The sequence below is a fragment of the Scylla paramamosain genome, unplaced genomic scaffold (genome assembly GCF_035594125.1).
Source record: "Scylla paramamosain isolate STU-SP2022 unplaced genomic scaffold, ASM3559412v1 Contig94, whole genome shotgun sequence".
NCBI lineage: Eukaryota > Metazoa > Arthropoda > Malacostraca > Decapoda > Portunidae > Scylla > Scylla paramamosain.
In genome coordinates, this window is record NW_026973759.1 from 182597 (window position 1) to 199261 (window position 16665).

A 16665-nucleotide genomic window follows, 5' to 3' on the forward strand; every position below is an offset into this window, starting at 1 on the left:
AGTGTGGCTTGGAGTGGAGAAGGAGAGACACTGGAGGAGGGAGGAAGGAGGCGTGGAGGAGAAAGGTGGAAATTAAAGGCATTTTGAGTGTGGGAAGCGATATGACAACACTGGTCGTAAGAAAATGAAAACCGAAGGAGGAGGAGGAGGAGGAGGAGGAGAGAACAAAAATATGAGAGGAAGAAGAAACGTTGACGGTGTTAGAGAAGAAGAAGAAGAAAAAGGAAAAGAAGAAGAAGAAGAAGAGGAGGAGGAGAAGGAGGAGAAGAAGGAGGAAGAAGAAAAGGAGGAGGAGGAGGAGGAGGAGGAGGAGGAGAAGGAGGAGGAGGAGGAGGAGGAGGAGGAGGAAGGAAGGAACATAAAAAAAACGAGGGAGAGAGAGAGAGAGAGAGAGAGAGAGAGAGAGAGAGAGAGAGAGAGAGAGAGAGAGAGAGAGAGAGAGAGAGAGAGAGAGAGAGAGAGATAGGGGGGGGAGAGGAGAGAAACAGCAGCAGCAGGAGGTGAAGGAAACAAAGAAAAGATGGAGAAGAGGAAGAGGAGGAGGAGGACGAAAACGACGAAGAGAAAGAAGCAGACGAAGAAGATAAAAATAGAAGCAGAAGAGGCAAGGCAACAGCGGGAGGTGAAAGAGACATCCATGTTACTGTTTAATCCGATTTTATGAACCTACCGTAAAATAAATACACTCTCTGGACGTTTCCTCCTTTTGCTTCCCGGGGGCAATTTGGAGGCTGTCGCAGGGAAGGCTGTTGTGGTGTGTTGGCGGGCCGGGACAGCTGGGTGGCGGTGAAGTGTCCGGCGCACGTGGGGATGCTACTCTATTGCTTGTTGGTGCCAGATCAGTTTTGTACTCCTGTTTGAAGAGGATCATCTCCATTTGACGTGGAATTGCTGGAAAGAGAAGAAAGAGGAGGAGGAGAAGGAGGAGGGAGACCAAGAAAAAAGAAAAGGAAGAATGCAAGATACTAGCGAAACAAAATTTTAATATATTAGGGGCAGACAAATTCACATGTTGTTTATAGAAGAACACGTGGAGGAGTAAGAGAAAGAGAGGCTAGAAAGGGGAAGAGAAAGAACACAATATACTAGAGAACTAGAAAAGAAATTAATGTAAATAATATATATATATATATATATATATATATATATATATATATATATATATATATATATATATATATATATATATATATATATATATATATATATATATATATATATATATATATATATATATATATATATATATATAAGATCAAGAAAGTTCCCAACGTTGTCAATAGCAGTAATCGAAGAGAACAGTACCAACAGTTACAAAATGACCATGAGAACACTAGAAAAAAAAGGTTCGAAAAAAAGTAAAGAACAGAACGTGCGCGTATGAAAACAAGCGAAGAACAAGTGGCTGGCATGACGCAAATGGCTAGTCACGGAATAACGAAACAATAACATCACACCTAGCAATCTCGTGGAGCTCGTTACGGCAACACACAGATCAAAACGCAGGTAAGAGTAATGAACTTACGTCAACCGGAACAGGAGACAGAAAAAAGGAGGTTGTAAAAATATTAACAAAACTCTTTCTATAAAATTATGAAATATGAACATCCTAAAGCAACGCCAGCGAAGTGAAAAGCCTTGTTCCCCAAAAAGTGACGCAAAATAGTTTCCGCCGTCATTAGTACACCTGCACCTTGCCGCACGTGTCGCCCGCAAGGAAGGTGAAAGGTGACACGCTCAGGGTGACGCGCGCGGGAGTTTTTACGTAAGTAGATACCATTCACCATCCCAGAGAGAGAGAGAGAGAGAGAGAAGCGAACAGGGACAGAAAGATTAACAGACAGATAAACAGTAGAGACAAGATAACAATGTGAGATATCTTGAAATCTATGGAATACTACGTCTTCCTATATATATAACATTAGCTTGATTACTGAGAAGACAGTGACTAAATATAAATCAAAGTAGTAGCATGAGTGACAGAATCTATATGCGTCGTGAACTCTGTCATTACTCCATTGCTCTGTTTTTTTTTTTTTTTTTTTTTTATGCTACAATTGTATAACTTTCCACATGACATACACTATTCATCTGATACACTATTCATCTGACATTTTACAGCAACCACGGAACGGAATATTACGGTATACTTTCCCAGTCCTCGTTCTCGGCACTGCCACCTTGATAACACAGTGAAGTATATTATTAGCTAAAGCCAAACTCCTTGAAAACCTCTCAGTGCAGACAAAGAAACCGCCAAGCTGACCATCCGTGTCCAGTGTGAGGGCAGTGATACAAATCAGTGCACAGAGGTGATTTTATTTACGTGTTGGTGTGAGAGTCAATTGTGGTGCAGGGATTGGTGGTGGTGTCTGCGTCATATTACAATTGTTAGGAACAATACTACCGGAAGTTGAGGTGTTTCATCATTGGCGAAGCGTGAAACGTGATTATGCCTTCCTAACGCTTCATTTGGTGTGATAACGATGATTAGCACGAAATGTTCAGGATGTAATATAAGCTTCCATACAAATACTAGCTAGTCGCTTTCGAATACACACACAAACACACACACACACACACACACACACGCGCACACACGTTTTTTTTTATTCAGTAGAGGAGAGTTTATCATTAACTAATTCATGTATCAGTGTACGTATATATATTTTTATACTGAAGCATCCTAGTGGTGTTTTTTCTTGTGTCAACCCCTTATCTTCATCCCACTAGTTATGTCTCTGGTGAAGAATGCAAAGGAGAAAATCGAAAGGATACTGATTCTCTTGTACTCAACAATACCGAACAAAAATATATAAAAATCGCTATTTTTTTCTCACATAATTACCTGCACCCTAGTAATTGACGTGTGACATATAGCCTGGCTTTTATATGGACCAGTCTTTTTTTTATCTATTTTTCTGTTCCTCTTAGTATTTACGGATGGATGTCTGCCAGCATCAAGCCGTCATCTGATAATTAAATCATTCTCCCCGAAACTTCTTCACGCTGCTTCCCAAACTTGGACTGAGCGATATTAAAAGTTTCATCGCATTATCCTGCTTAGGTTGATTCCGTTATTAAGCGATACCGCAGCTTGTCCTCTTCAAGTCCAGTCCTGCTTGTAATTTCTCGCGTGATATATTTTGCCGCGACAACGAGTGTCCTACAGCGTGCCTTCAGGATAGCGGAGAAGTTTGCGTCCTTGTGTATTTCAGCAGATCACATTCACATTTTTCTGTATTAACTTTCACGTCTTCTGTATTAACTTTCACCGCTACAAGACACGTCATTCTTTAAGTAACCACTCCGGGATGTATCTTTTGTTCTGCAGCCACGTCTAAATACTTTACTGGCTAAATATTGGAAGGGCTATTCTTTTATTTATTTTTTTCTCGTAGATGTTTGAAATTATTTTAGGCAGTGCTTTCTGTGCACTGAATTGTTGTATACCGCAGTAAATGTTTAAATTATTAAGTGCTGAAATTAAGCTGGTGTTGTTATTGTGTACGTGTATTCAGTGTGAGTTTGGATAAAATATGTATGGTTAGAATTATTCATGTTGCTGGAATACAGAATTGAGTTTATAGCAGGAATGTGGAATTATAGATATGGGTAGAATTACATGAGTGGATGAAATATACACAAAGGTGGAATTCACTCAGTTTTTTTTCTGATATGCTAAGCAACGTAAAGTAATTTTGTTTTGTTTTTTCCACCGATTCATACAACCAAGATTACAATTATGGAAGTACTGACTGGCATAGTCTGTCACGATAAAAAGAAAAAAAAAGAGTTCCCTGATAGATGGAAAGAAAAACAAAGACAAAGAAAATTAAAAGAAAAAAAGAGAAAAAAAAAGTATAATTAAGAAGAGGACGAGGAAAAAGACAAGAGGGAATAGAAATAGAAACTTAATAATACTGAACTATATGTAGTATTCAATTGACCTTTACTGATGTACAAAAGAGAAGGAGAAGAGCAGGGAGTAAAAATAGGAGCTTAATAATAGTGTATTATGATGTAGTACTGAACTGATCTTTACTCTTACTCAGCCTGCACTGTCCCCCCCACCCACCACCCCTTACCCCTTCAATGTGCATGGCCGACACTGACTGCAGCATAAGAAGTGTGTTAATCTCAGCTCACATGTCACCTTGTCCACTGGTGGCACTCGTGGAATGTTTAATGGTTTGCTTGGACATTTCGACAGAACTTCCCCAGGTTGCGTTTTCTTTGCTGCCCGGTGCGGGAATTAGATGTTTGTGGTGAGCAGGTGTTGATTTACAAGATTCGTTCTTCGTTGATACTGTCCTCCTTCTTCTGTTTCTCCTCCCTCTTTTTTTCCTTTTTGTCCTCCTCCTACTTTTCTTTTTCTATTTGTTTTCTTTCTTTTCTGCTTCTTTTCAATTTTGTTTTTGTTTTTGTTTTCTTTTCTTTTTCCTCCTTTGTATTTTCCTCTTATTTCTACTCCCTCTTTTCTTCCTTCTCCTCGTCCTTCACTTCTTTTTCTATTTTTCTTTTTTTCTTTTCTTGTCTTATTTTTCCTTCCTCTTTCTTCTTCTTTCTCATCTTCCTCCTCTGATTCCTGACAAGAAGCACATTGTATACCAGACGTCTCGAGATTCATGCATGACCCTGAGTTTTGTCAATAAATCGAAGAAGAAATATACTTCAGAATCTTATGAAATGTCTTACCGCTTCACCAAATCCACGAACAGAAACAACAATTTGCTCGATCCTGCGAAGCTCGATAAAAGAAACTGTAAGAATAAGATTTTTGTTTTAAGGGGGGGAGGGGACATGATGAAGTTGTGTATATATATTTTTTTATAAGAATATGGATGTGTTGAAAATATTGATAGTTGTCATTTATAGTAGTATACGAAGTAGATGAGTGAATGAAATAAGTACATATGTGTAGATAGAGAAGTCACTTGAATAGACAAATAGTTAAGTCACATGAACTAATCACACAATCCTGAATAAAAAATAAAATTGTGTAAACGAGTAGATAACTCATAATAGATAAATAAATAGAATAGATATAGAAGTCAGATAAATAGAAGGATACCTAAATAAGAACAAACACAAATTAACAAAACAAAACAAAACAAGAAACAGTAAAAACCCTTCAAATTCCAACAGACGAAGGGCGAACACATGCACCACAGCTACACTCAGGCAATGACACCAATGACGCTTCACTAATCAAGATGCCAACACTCAAGAAGAACCAGTGGCCGTGACATTACCGACTCCTGACTAATACACTGGCGGCCCGCAACACGTGACACCTGACGGGCCTGCAGTGAGCGGCGGGGTGGGGAGAGTGGAAAGGCCTGGCGTGTGAGAGAGGGTGGAATCTCTCTCTCTCTCTCTCTCTCTCTCTCTCTCTCTCTCTCTCTCTCTCTCTCTCTCTCTCTCTCCCTCCTCGTACTTTTGTTGCCCCGCGCTCAACTTCGGTGCACCGCCACACAGACGCGGCTGAATTACAGAAGCGACGTAAAATCCAATTCGAAATGAGACTTGTCCGGTTGCTACCATGATACTGTCTGCTTCTGGGACTCACTATCTGTATGAGGTGCCCCGTCACACAAGTAAGCGGCTTTATTGGGGCAGGAGGACACGGAGGATAAAGAAGAAGAGGAGGAGGCCAGAGGGTACAAAAGGAAAGAGAGAAAGAGAGGGAGAGGGCAACAGTAGCAAGAGAGAGAGAGAAAAAAAAAAGCACGTATATGTTATGCAATCCTCGTAAAGTGTTTTTATTATTCTTTTGGACAGGAGAGAGAGAAAATTGAACGTGTGAGAGGAAGGTTTAGAGCGTCGAGGAGGGAAGTGAAGGCAAGGGCCGTGGATGGAGCATAACGAACGAGGCGAGGACGAAAGTACAGTGAAAAGGGAACGTTGAGTCGACAGTGAAAAGTTTATTACGTGCTTTCTGTCTCTATAAAACGCTTGTAAAAATGGACTCTATACCCACACACACACACACACACACACACACAGAGAGAGAGAGAGAGAGAGAGAGAGAGAGGTGGGGGGGAGGAGGTGGTAGTATATATACAATAGGTACGTTTTTATTCTTCATTTTTCCTTTTTTAAATTTTATGTTTCCTTCCCAGACGCCAAAATGTCAGACGTACCTGCATGACAGTCACTTTAATATTTCCTTCCTGCGAGCTTCGTGTCAATTTAGGGAAAAGTGTCTTAAACGCCACGGCTTTTCCTGCATGAGTGCTTGTAATTTCAACGTCTACGGGGCTAAATGAACACATGCTTGCACACGCACACACACACACACACACACACACACACACACACACACACACACACACACACACTGAATTCTAGACGAGGTGCAGGAAATACTTTCTCTCTTTCAATGTTATTTTTTCCCTTCAGAGTGACGTGACGTGTACATAAAACCAACACATTATCAGGAAAGGAAAAGTTATCTCCTTTTCCTCCTCCTTTCCAGTCCCTTCTTTCCTACTGCTTTCGTTACCCACTTCTTTTTTTTATTTCTTTTAATCCTTTTCCTGATTTTTTTTTGTGTAATCATTATTTTATTCCTTTTTTTTCTTTTATATCGTCATCAGATTCACAAATATTATGTTTAGATACATTAATTTCATCACTTTTTCACTCCTTTCATCAACCACTTCTTTTTTTAATTCTTTTAATCCTTTACCTGACATTCATTTTCTTATATAATCATTATATTTCTCCTCTTTATCTCGTCTCCTCATCAGATTCAAAGTCTCGAGTCTAGATGCATTAATTTCATCATTTTTCTCCTCCCCTCCTCAGACCTCGTCGAGAAGACACACACCTGGGCGTCTCCAGGATCCTTCTGACACACAGGTAAGCCCACGTGTCCATTACAAGTCGCTCAGGTAGAAATGAGGTAAGGATCAAGGCTTACCTAAGATCTGCTCCCTGTCCCTCCCCCCTTCTCTCTTTTTGTATTATTCTTTGTATTAATTACCTCTTTGGCGTCGTCTGTGTCCTCTTAGTGTGCGTCTGTTCTCCTCATCCTCCTTTTTTTTCCGTCCTCTTCCTCCTCCTCCACCAAGAGATAGTATGCAGCCATCCTTGAGAGCTGAGGAAGGGGAAGGAGTGAAAGGAAGTGAAGAAGAGGCACAAGAAGAGTAGGAAGCCTGTGCAGGGCGGAGAGGAGCAGGTAGTGTGCAGGCTGGAGGAGCAGAGGCTTGTTAGATGAGATTACTGGGCGGAATGGGCGGCACGAAGGAGGTGCGTAATTACACCAACCAATAATTGCAAACGTAAACTTTCGGGTCGTGGCGCCTGAATTACCGCCAATAATTATCTGGCAGCAGGCGATTCCCACACCCTGGCCACCGCTTTGCCGCCGCCCGTGACTCTGACTCCCGGCCGGCAATGCAGCTCAGGTTGTTCCTCCGTCAGTAGAAGCAACTATAAAGGAGGTTTAGTGGAGGAAAGCTTGTATTGTTGTCAGTGTGGCGGGTTTATGTTATCACGTGTAGTTGTATGTATCGAGAACACCTGATTCGCTTCTCGTGATAAGTTATGATGGTCTTAATCAGTGAATCGTTTTGTCTCTAACATCATGCACCGTTGCTGTCATATACTGTGTTCTGCTTTTGCTGCTTTTCTTCCTCCTCTTCTTAATCTTTATTTTCCTCCTTCTCTTCCTTCTTTTTTATTTTTCTCCTTCTCCTTGTTCTTGTTCTTGTCCTCTTTCTCGCTCTTTCACTTCTCTCTCTCTCCCTCCCCTTCTCTTCCTCCTCCTCCTCCTCCCTCCACACAGACACACTTCCCCCCTCTTCCACTTCCATTTCCATACCTACAATTGCGCTACAAACAGCAACATAACAGCAACAACAAAGACAACAAAATGAGGGCAACACTTCACTCCACAGACTGCCTTTACTATGCGTCTCTTGACACGGACAGAGTAACATCAATGAAAGATCAGAAGTGAGGGACAACTGACACTGCCTCTGTGAAACGCACCAGTGGAAACAAACTCACCCCAACCTCGTCTTTTGCGTCTTCCTCCCCCACCGACGCCTTGAAGATTAATTAGAGCGTGTCCAAGGAAGGAAGGGGGATTTTGCAGGTTGGTTTGCTGTATTACTCTGGCCAGTGGATATCGGGTGGACGAGAAAGACGCTTACTGGGGTCTGGTGGGTAGTCTTCATGTGTGATATGGCTGGAAACTGTACTCGGGAAGGTGGCTATACATAAATTCAGTTGCTTCTTAGATATATTGAGTTAATTCTTAGAGATAATTAAGTAAGGATGCTTGAAAGGTTTAGATTTTGAACGGTATCGCTTTGGTGGTTTTGAGAAGAAAATCAGAGTTCATTTTTGGGAATTACGGTATGAATGATTGTGTGTGTGTGTGTGTGTGTGTGTGTGTGTGTGTGTGTGTGTGTGTGTGTGTGTGTTAAAGTTTCATGTTTACTGTACATCTTTTCCTCTTCACTATGAAATGACCAGAGAGAGAGAGAGAGAGAGAGAGAGAGAGAGAGAGAGAGAGAGAGAGAGAGAGACAAAATGGAAGAGGAAAAAGCAAGAAATTATCGAGTGAAAAGGAGGGAGAAAAATTCCTTCATAAAACCTTCTCTCCAGCCTCTGTGGTAATTAAATTATTGCTTCCACCTCCAGACTAAATCCCCTCTCTCTCTCTCTCTCTCTCTCTCTCTCTCTCTCTCTCTCTCTCTCTCTCTCTCTCTCTCTCTCTCTCTCTCTCTCTCCCTCCACCCTTGATTGGAAACTTCCCTGGACGAAAGGAAAAATTCTTTTGAAAATGGCCTGTCATTATTTTATCAGACCTCGTGGCGGTGGCGGAGGCGTCCCGTGACTGTCCCTTAATTAGATTATATTTTGATTTCTTCTAATGCCGTTACTTTTGTGCCGGACGGGAAAAACACAGCTGGAGTTTCATATACAAGTTATGACACTCCTAAGTTATGAATGGCGGAAAATAAGTGTGATGGTAGGTTGTTCATTACTGTCTTAGGGGAGATTTCGTGTACCCCTTCCTCCTTCTGTTCGTTTTCTTCTGTCTGGGTTTCTGTGTCTCGTTTTCTGTTCGTCTTTGGCTCCCTGTGTCTCCGCGGAACTCTAATTATAACTCCCTGACACCTGTGATGCCCCTTTGTTCGCCCTAATTTCCCTGCGGTGCTGCCAGTTTTCGTTATAGTCTTCTTGTCCCTCTCTTTGTCCCTTTTGCGCTCTTCCTCTCTCTTTCTCCCTCACCCTCCTCCATTTGCTTCCGAGACTCGCTATGGGGCAGCCGGTGTGTGCCGGTGACGACGCAAAAGCGGTTCTCATCTTTTCCGTAAAGATTAATTTGGCCCTCCCACCTGGCGTTCCGAGGACACCTCAAAGGCCGCAGGTGATCCGGGAGCGAATATGCGCTAAAGTAATTGGAAATTGGTCTTTCCTTTCCGTGGGGGAGTTTGGACGTAAGCTGATTATTACCATTGTTCTGCCGGCTGTTTTGTGTTGCTGAGTCGAGCTGTGCGGGAGAAGAATGTGATATGTTTATGCCTTCGTCTTGTATTGCCTTTGAGAATACGGGTTTAGGACCGTGAGATTGGGGAAAATGTAACCACGCGTACACTTGTATGATACTTATCGTTGGTGGAGTGAAGCTGCCTTAGTGGTTGACGTTCAGGGAATATAATGGTTGAGTGTCGCGGCAATGGCTGTCGACGTCTGCCCGGAAGGAGTGTTTTCATGCCGTATTTTTCTCCCTGGTGGAATTGGTTTACGCCGCAATAAATATTTAAAAAACACATGCAATCGCACTTTTGTTTTGGCAACACGACTTGCAATACGAGCACACGGATTTTCGCAGTCGTTAGCAAGACTCCCCTCCTCTCCCTTCCCTTCCCTGCCTTCCCTTTCTATCCCCCATCCCACTTCCCTTTTCCCTCTCCCAGTCACCCCTCTCTCCCTCTCCTCATCCACACCACCAGGGTTCCAAAGCGCTCCTCCAACTCAGACGTATCGAGGTGAAACTATCTGAAAATCGCCTCCAAGAAAACTTTAGTGAGCCAACTTGTGCCACTGACTCAGGACTGACTTGTTTAACTTGCTGACACGGGCAGGCTGACGGATCTGATTTTCTGCATCGGTAGTTTATGCACGGCTGGAGGAAAGAGGAAGACTAGCAGTTCGACAGATAGGCAGGGAGGGGGGCAGGTGGAAATAAGATACTATGAATGGCTAGAGGAAACAGGCAGAACAGGAAACCGACAGGCAGACAAGCAGACAGGCTGAGGGGTGAGGACAAGTTAATGGTAAACCTTGGTGTTATTCTCTCCATGCTAACTGATGTGTCGTGAGAGAATTACCTGCCCAAAGCAATCAGTCGAAGTGCCGCAGGTAAATGTGTAGTTCACCTGTTCCTTGGTTAACTGTGTATTTATTTATTTAGTTGCTGTGTGTGTGTGTGTTTGTGTGTGAGGGCAAGAGTATCACGACAGTAAAGTTTTTGCGGCGTTCCCCATTTATGTGTGTGTGTGTGTGTGTGTGTGTGTGTGTGTGTGTGTGTGTGTGTGTGTGTGTGTGTGTGTGTGTGTGTGTGTGTGTGTGTGTGTGTGTGTGTCAGTGTGTGTGTGTGTGTGTGTGTGTGTGTGTGTGTGTGTGTGTGTGTATGTGTGTGTCAGTGTGTGGGAGTTTTTTGTGAGGAGTGTTGTGGTGTGTTTAGTGTGGGGTTAACGCTGAGTGAGGTTGTGGTATGTAGCTTTCATACCTTCCTTTAGTTAGTTTTTACTCCCTCGTTTTTCCTCCGAGTGCCCCTCTACCTTATTTGTTACGACTCTCCTCTTTATCCACCACCTTTTTAGTCATCGTCCTCCTCCTCCTCCACTTCACTCCTTCACAACCTCCTCTATTATCTCCTCCTGCCGCAAGATGCCCCCCACACTTCTGGCAGAGTGAAAAAAATAACCATGGTCAAAGCACTCAGGGTTCCGTGTCAGCACTTCGCCTTTCCCTGCACGAAACATTTAACCAATTACTAGTTTTTCCAGGAATTCGTGTACCAAAGCTTTGCCCGGCTGGCCCATCACGAGAACGCTCCCCCACCCAACACACGCCTATACTCTACAAAAATAAGTAAATAAAACAAATGAATACAGAACGAAGTGAATGAATGAATAAAACACTCTTACTGCTGCTGCTGCTGCTGTTGTAGCGTGGACTATAGAAACCGCGCAACACTAAAACTTCAATTCTGAGGCTCGTGTGCTGCCTGATAACGATTTGATTTCTGTATCCTGCAGTGAAGTAAAGACAGGTGGAATGGCTGAGCGAGAGGGCACGACACACACACACACACACACACACACACACACACACACACACACACACACACACACACACACACACGCACGCACGCACGGATAGACAGACAGATAGATAAGTCACGTAATACATTAGATAACTATATACACACAAATTATATACATATTTACATTATATATATATATATATATATATATATATATATATATATATATATATATATATATATATATATATATATATATATATATATATATATATATATATATATATATATATATATATATATATATATATATATATATATATATATATATATACTTGTCAAATATGTTGCACACTGAACTTCACACACTAACTAGAAATAAACACACACACACACACACACACACACACACACACACACACACACACACACACACACACACACACACACACACATACCGTGCCGCCTGTCTCCCTCTCGCTCTCCTCAGCCCCCGCTGCCCTGTCTGCCAGCTAATTATCGGAGATCTTGCCTAGCGACGGGAGATCCAGGGCGCGGGACGGGAAGATATTTGGTGCCAGTGACGGGATGGGATCTGAGGGCAGCGGCGGGAAGGAATGTGGGTCCAGGGACGGGAGATGTGGAGGCAGAGACGGGAGGAAATGTTGGAGGATATATTAGTTTTTGGAGGGAAGGTTATTATTATTATTATTATTATTATTATTATTATTATTATTATTATTATTATTATTATTATTATTATCATTATTACTATTATTATTATTATTATTATTATTATTATTATTATTATTAGTTTTTGGAGGGAAGGTTATTATTATTATTATTATTATTAATATTATTATTGCTATTATTATTATTATTATTATTATTATTATTATTATTATTATTATTATTATTATTATTATTATCATTATTACTATTATTATCTTTATTATCATTATTATATTACTTATTGTTATTGACATAAGTTTGCTTCTGCTGCTGAGAGAGAGAGAGAGAGAGAGAGAGAGAGAGAGAGAGAGAGAGAGAGAGAGAGAGAGAGAGAGAGAGAGAGAGAGAGAGGATAGACGGAGGATGGAGAGTGACAGGCGAGGGAGGGACGGAGGAGAGGGAGATGGGGGGGGAGTGTATAGCGGGGAAATTGATCCTCCACAACAAGTATGTCACGATCTATTGTGTTCATGGTAAGGGATCGCCTTTTGCTTCACCACTAAGGGCTACCCTAGTGCAGGATTACCGTGTGTTTGCAGCGTGTAAGAAAAAAGTAACATTGACACCTTTGATCTGGTCTCTGGGTGGACATACGGCTCGCCGCTACAAAGGCAAAACTAATATCATAGTAAGACTAACCTTGTTGTGATGACCACGTGAGGTGTTGGGAGAAGCCACTGCCTGCCTCAGTACAGAGTTGTGTTCGCTGCGCCAAGAGTTGTATTATCTTCCTCAGCGCTCCTGCGATGCTCCTAGTGTCCTGAGGCGGCAGCAATCCCATGTTTACTTTTCGTTTGCTCTTCTCTCGTCCAGCAGCTCACACACCTGCACATCAGAGGCCACACAGTCATCATACCCACGCACTGCACGCCGCTGCACGCCCTGGCTGCTGCTCACAGGTTGTGTTTTCAAATTACAAGCAGTAACCAAACGGTCCCACATTGGACCTTCGCGCGCCAAGTAGTGACGTCAAGTTTGCTGCTGGCGGAGAGATACACCTCCCTGACGGTGAGACGGTGCCACCTCATCATTCATTTCCTGTATTGTTTTATCCTTATATGTGATTTTTTTAAGCCGTGATGGTTTGTGATGAAACTTACAGTGTTATCATAGCATAATTTTAAGGGTTTATAAGGACAGTGGATGTACGTATAGTTTAGTAACATCACTACCTCATCGTAACTATATTACTTGCCTCCGCCCCTCCCTCTCTCCTTCCCTCCTCTCGTCCCTCCTTCCTTCAACCGTCTCTTCCCTACGCCTTCCCACCGCCGCATATCCAGACACCTCTGTACACCACAACAAATTTGAAAAGAGGATATGCAGGGAAGAGTTTCAAGTCATAGTAAAATATTGGTAACACTTCAGAAGACGTGGAAGAAATCGTATTCAATCTTATGTAGGCTGCTCATATATTCATAATCCTATATACAGTTTTGGGAGTGTCTTCTATTACGCATGTCATCTTTCCTTTTCGTTATCGTTGTTGTTATGGTTCTTCTCCTCCTCCTACTCTTCCTCTTCCTCTTCCTCCTCCTCCTCCTCTTCCTCCTCCTCCTGCAGCACTGAATCTGAGATGCTTGGGGTTACTCCATCTTCGTAACGCTTCCCCTTAAGGCAAATCTTTTCGATATTGGATTACTTCCCGCCACGGACGAGTGACAACCCCGCACGTCCTGACAACCCTAGGAATCCAATAAGTGTCGCCAGAATTTACGACGCTTCGTGAATAGAATGAAGTAGATGGCGACCTGGCAGCGCTACCCCCGCTAAATCCAGTAATAGTGGAAGTAATAGCAGGAGTATTAGTACGTACGGAGCAGTTTAAGCAGTAGTAGCAGCAGTAGTAGTAGTAGTAGTAGTAGTAGTAGTAGTAGTAGTAGTAGTGGATAGTAGCAGCCTCAATGATAACAAAAAGCAACACTATAGGCAAAGTTACATTGTGTGCGTTTGTATCATCTGTCTATTCAGCTGTAAATGTACCCCATGTGTGAGTGTGTGTGTGTGTATGTATGTGTGTGTGTGTGTGTTGTGCTACACCAGTGAGCTCAGCCACAGTGGTATATCACGGTGTGTGCCGGTGTGTGCGTGGCGTGTGCTACCTCTGACAGCGTCCATCATGAAAAAATGCTTTGAACTCCGGAACAACTTGTCGACAGGGAATAATGTCCAGCCCCGAAACGATGCCGCTCAGATGGAGTGTAACACATCGCCCCAAATCGTAGCAGTCGCCTGGTATTATGTTACCGTCAGAATGTAGCATCGATTACGTCATTAAAACCCCTACAGGTTAGATATTCCTGCAGCAAGGTTACGTCAATATCGATCGGTTATTGAAATATTTTCACGACATGAGCGAAATCATACTGTATATCACTAGAATCTATGGAGATTTAACAGAAGCTTTAAAATCATAGAAAAGTTAATATTGATGAATGTCCTTAGAAAAAAAAAAAAATATCACCAAATGATAATGAGAGACATTCGTTTCAAAACTTAAGTGACAATGTATTTTGCATGTCTTTCTGAAGAATTACTGTACTGTTGCTGGAGAGGAATGAGTCACAAGCAAATGATGTTGTAGAGAATATAGTGAGTCCGCTTCATAGGAGGTGAGGCAAATATTTCAACCAAAAATGTTTTTAAAATAGCATAGCGTGTAATATTATTTACTTATTTACTTGTTATTACATTCATTCCTTTATCCCAGTGACGAGCTGTAAAAATGTGGTTGTATTTCCATTCCATTCTTTCTAACTGAAATGTACACCTTTGCCTTTTCAACTCTCTCTCTCTCTCTCTCTCTCTCTCTCTCTCTCTCTCTCTCTCTCTCTCTCTCTCTCTCTCTCTCTCTCTCTCTCTCTCTCTCTCTCTCTCTCTCTCTCTCTCTCTCTCTCTCTCTCTCTCTCTCTCTTTGAGGGAACATTGGGCAACTATATGTATATATACAGTAGATATGAATAGAAACATTCATAACAAGTGTTACTGGTGCTTATCTAATCTAATATAATAATACACTACTGATATGTATTATCCGACTTGTATACGCCATGTAAGTACACCTTGACACAGCTCTTATGTGGAAGAATAGATTGTGTTATGTACTGTTTGTGCAGCCTTCCCTGCGCTGCCGCCTGTCACGTGCACTCCAGCGTCCACTTCCTTCTGTACACCAATCATTCTTCAAGGAAAGGTCACCGCAGTCTCTTGGCCATTGAAGGGACGCCTACAGGGAGCAGCGCACACAACAACAGCCCTGGGCAGGCCTTTCCCTTCCAGCATAGTCCACACACACACACACACACACACACACACACACACACACACACACACACACACACACTGTTCATTCTTCATTCTTTATATGTACACACAACAGTACCAGATTCCCTTCTCCTACACCAGCACATCCTTAATAGAAGTTTTGCAATTGTATCCGCATGTAGTCCCTCCTCGCCCCTCGCCTCTCAGAGCCTCGCCCTTCCCTCAGGTACACCCACGAGGCTCGCGGATGTTATTGTCACAGCCTTGTGTAACGCTGGATGCCTGTGTGTTCCTTTGCCCAGCGCTGCCTCGCTTGTTTGGGGAGCTTCAAGTTAAGCTAGTAGAGAGATAGAGGGGAAGGGAGAGAGAGGGGGAGAGAGTACCAGAAACTCCGCCTAACAGACAGACGGACAGGCAGAAAGTGAGTGTAATATAAGGTGTACTGGTAATGCACTTCCGGCCGACAGGACACGTGACAGCCATTGGATTCTTATTTTGAAGTTTGTTTTTTTTTCGCGGGCGGGTGTGGGTTGGATGTGTTGTACTGGAAATGTAACGAGGAGGAAAGTGGACAGCAGGTAGACACACACACACACACACTCTCTCTCTCTCTCTCTCTCTCTCTCTCTCTCTCTCTCTCTCTCTCTCTCTCTCTCTCTCTCTCTCTCTCTCAGTCGCGAGGGACTACCGCCCGTCACCACTTTTGAACTTTAATACCTAAACTTTTTAATTCTGAGACGCTCCTCCGGCGGTGCGTCGTGACGAAAAGTTGCTGGCATTATTTTTGCAGAGTTTAGCCGCCGCCTTTACATTTCGTTACGTCTTCCTCTCGGTCATTGAGTGGCATCCCTTTAGACACCTGTGGCGGAGATGACGCGGGCAACACGACATGGTTATAGAAGTTTTCCTTCACGCATTGCTTCCAACTCCCGAATTTAGTTGTAGTGAGGCTGAGGTGGCGCTGGTGGCGGCTGAGTACTCGCCTTTCTAACCTAAGTGATACCAGAGTTCGTCCTCTTTAAGTTTGAAATAGTCAAACTTATATCAATGTTTAATATCGAATTTCTTACAAATATAAACATTTTTCAAGGTTCGTCCATCTACATTCACTTGAGTATTACATGTATTTTAAAAAGACTTCCCTCAAATACGTATCTACTAAACTATTCAGGATGCAATGCGCGTAGTTTCACGGATTCTCTGACTTTACTGTGAATAGAAAATCTTCCTCACAGATATACCGTTGTCAGATTCGTTATGGTGTGCGGAGATGGCCGGATATGTGGTGGTGGAAAGGTGGACGAAAGGGAGACACGGTGGAAGACACGAAAGAAGGAGAGTGGGTTGGACAGAAAGAGGGAGGGAGCGCTTGT

The 16665-nt window shown here is 42.6% G+C and overlaps 1 protein-coding gene and 1 long non-coding RNA gene across 2 annotated transcripts in view; one reads left to right on the forward strand and one right to left on the reverse strand.

Annotated features, from left to right (window-relative positions):
- LOC135098949 (uncharacterized) overlaps positions 1-16665 on the forward strand; it is a 61362-nt gene that overhangs the window by 22796 nt on the left and 21901 nt on the right. The window contains exon 3 of the mRNA XM_064001376.1: positions 6814-6867. Within this exon, the coding sequence (XP_063857446.1) occupies positions 6814-6867 (54 nt within the window). The remainder of the gene's footprint in view (positions 1-6813; positions 6868-16665) is intronic.
- Positions 480-16303, reverse strand: LOC135098950 (uncharacterized). Its single transcript, XR_010267526.1, has 3 exons — positions 12668-16303; positions 11755-11891; positions 480-853 (listed from the first exon to the last, which is right to left on the reverse strand). It is a non-coding gene; the product is annotated as an uncharacterized LOC135098950 (long non-coding RNA).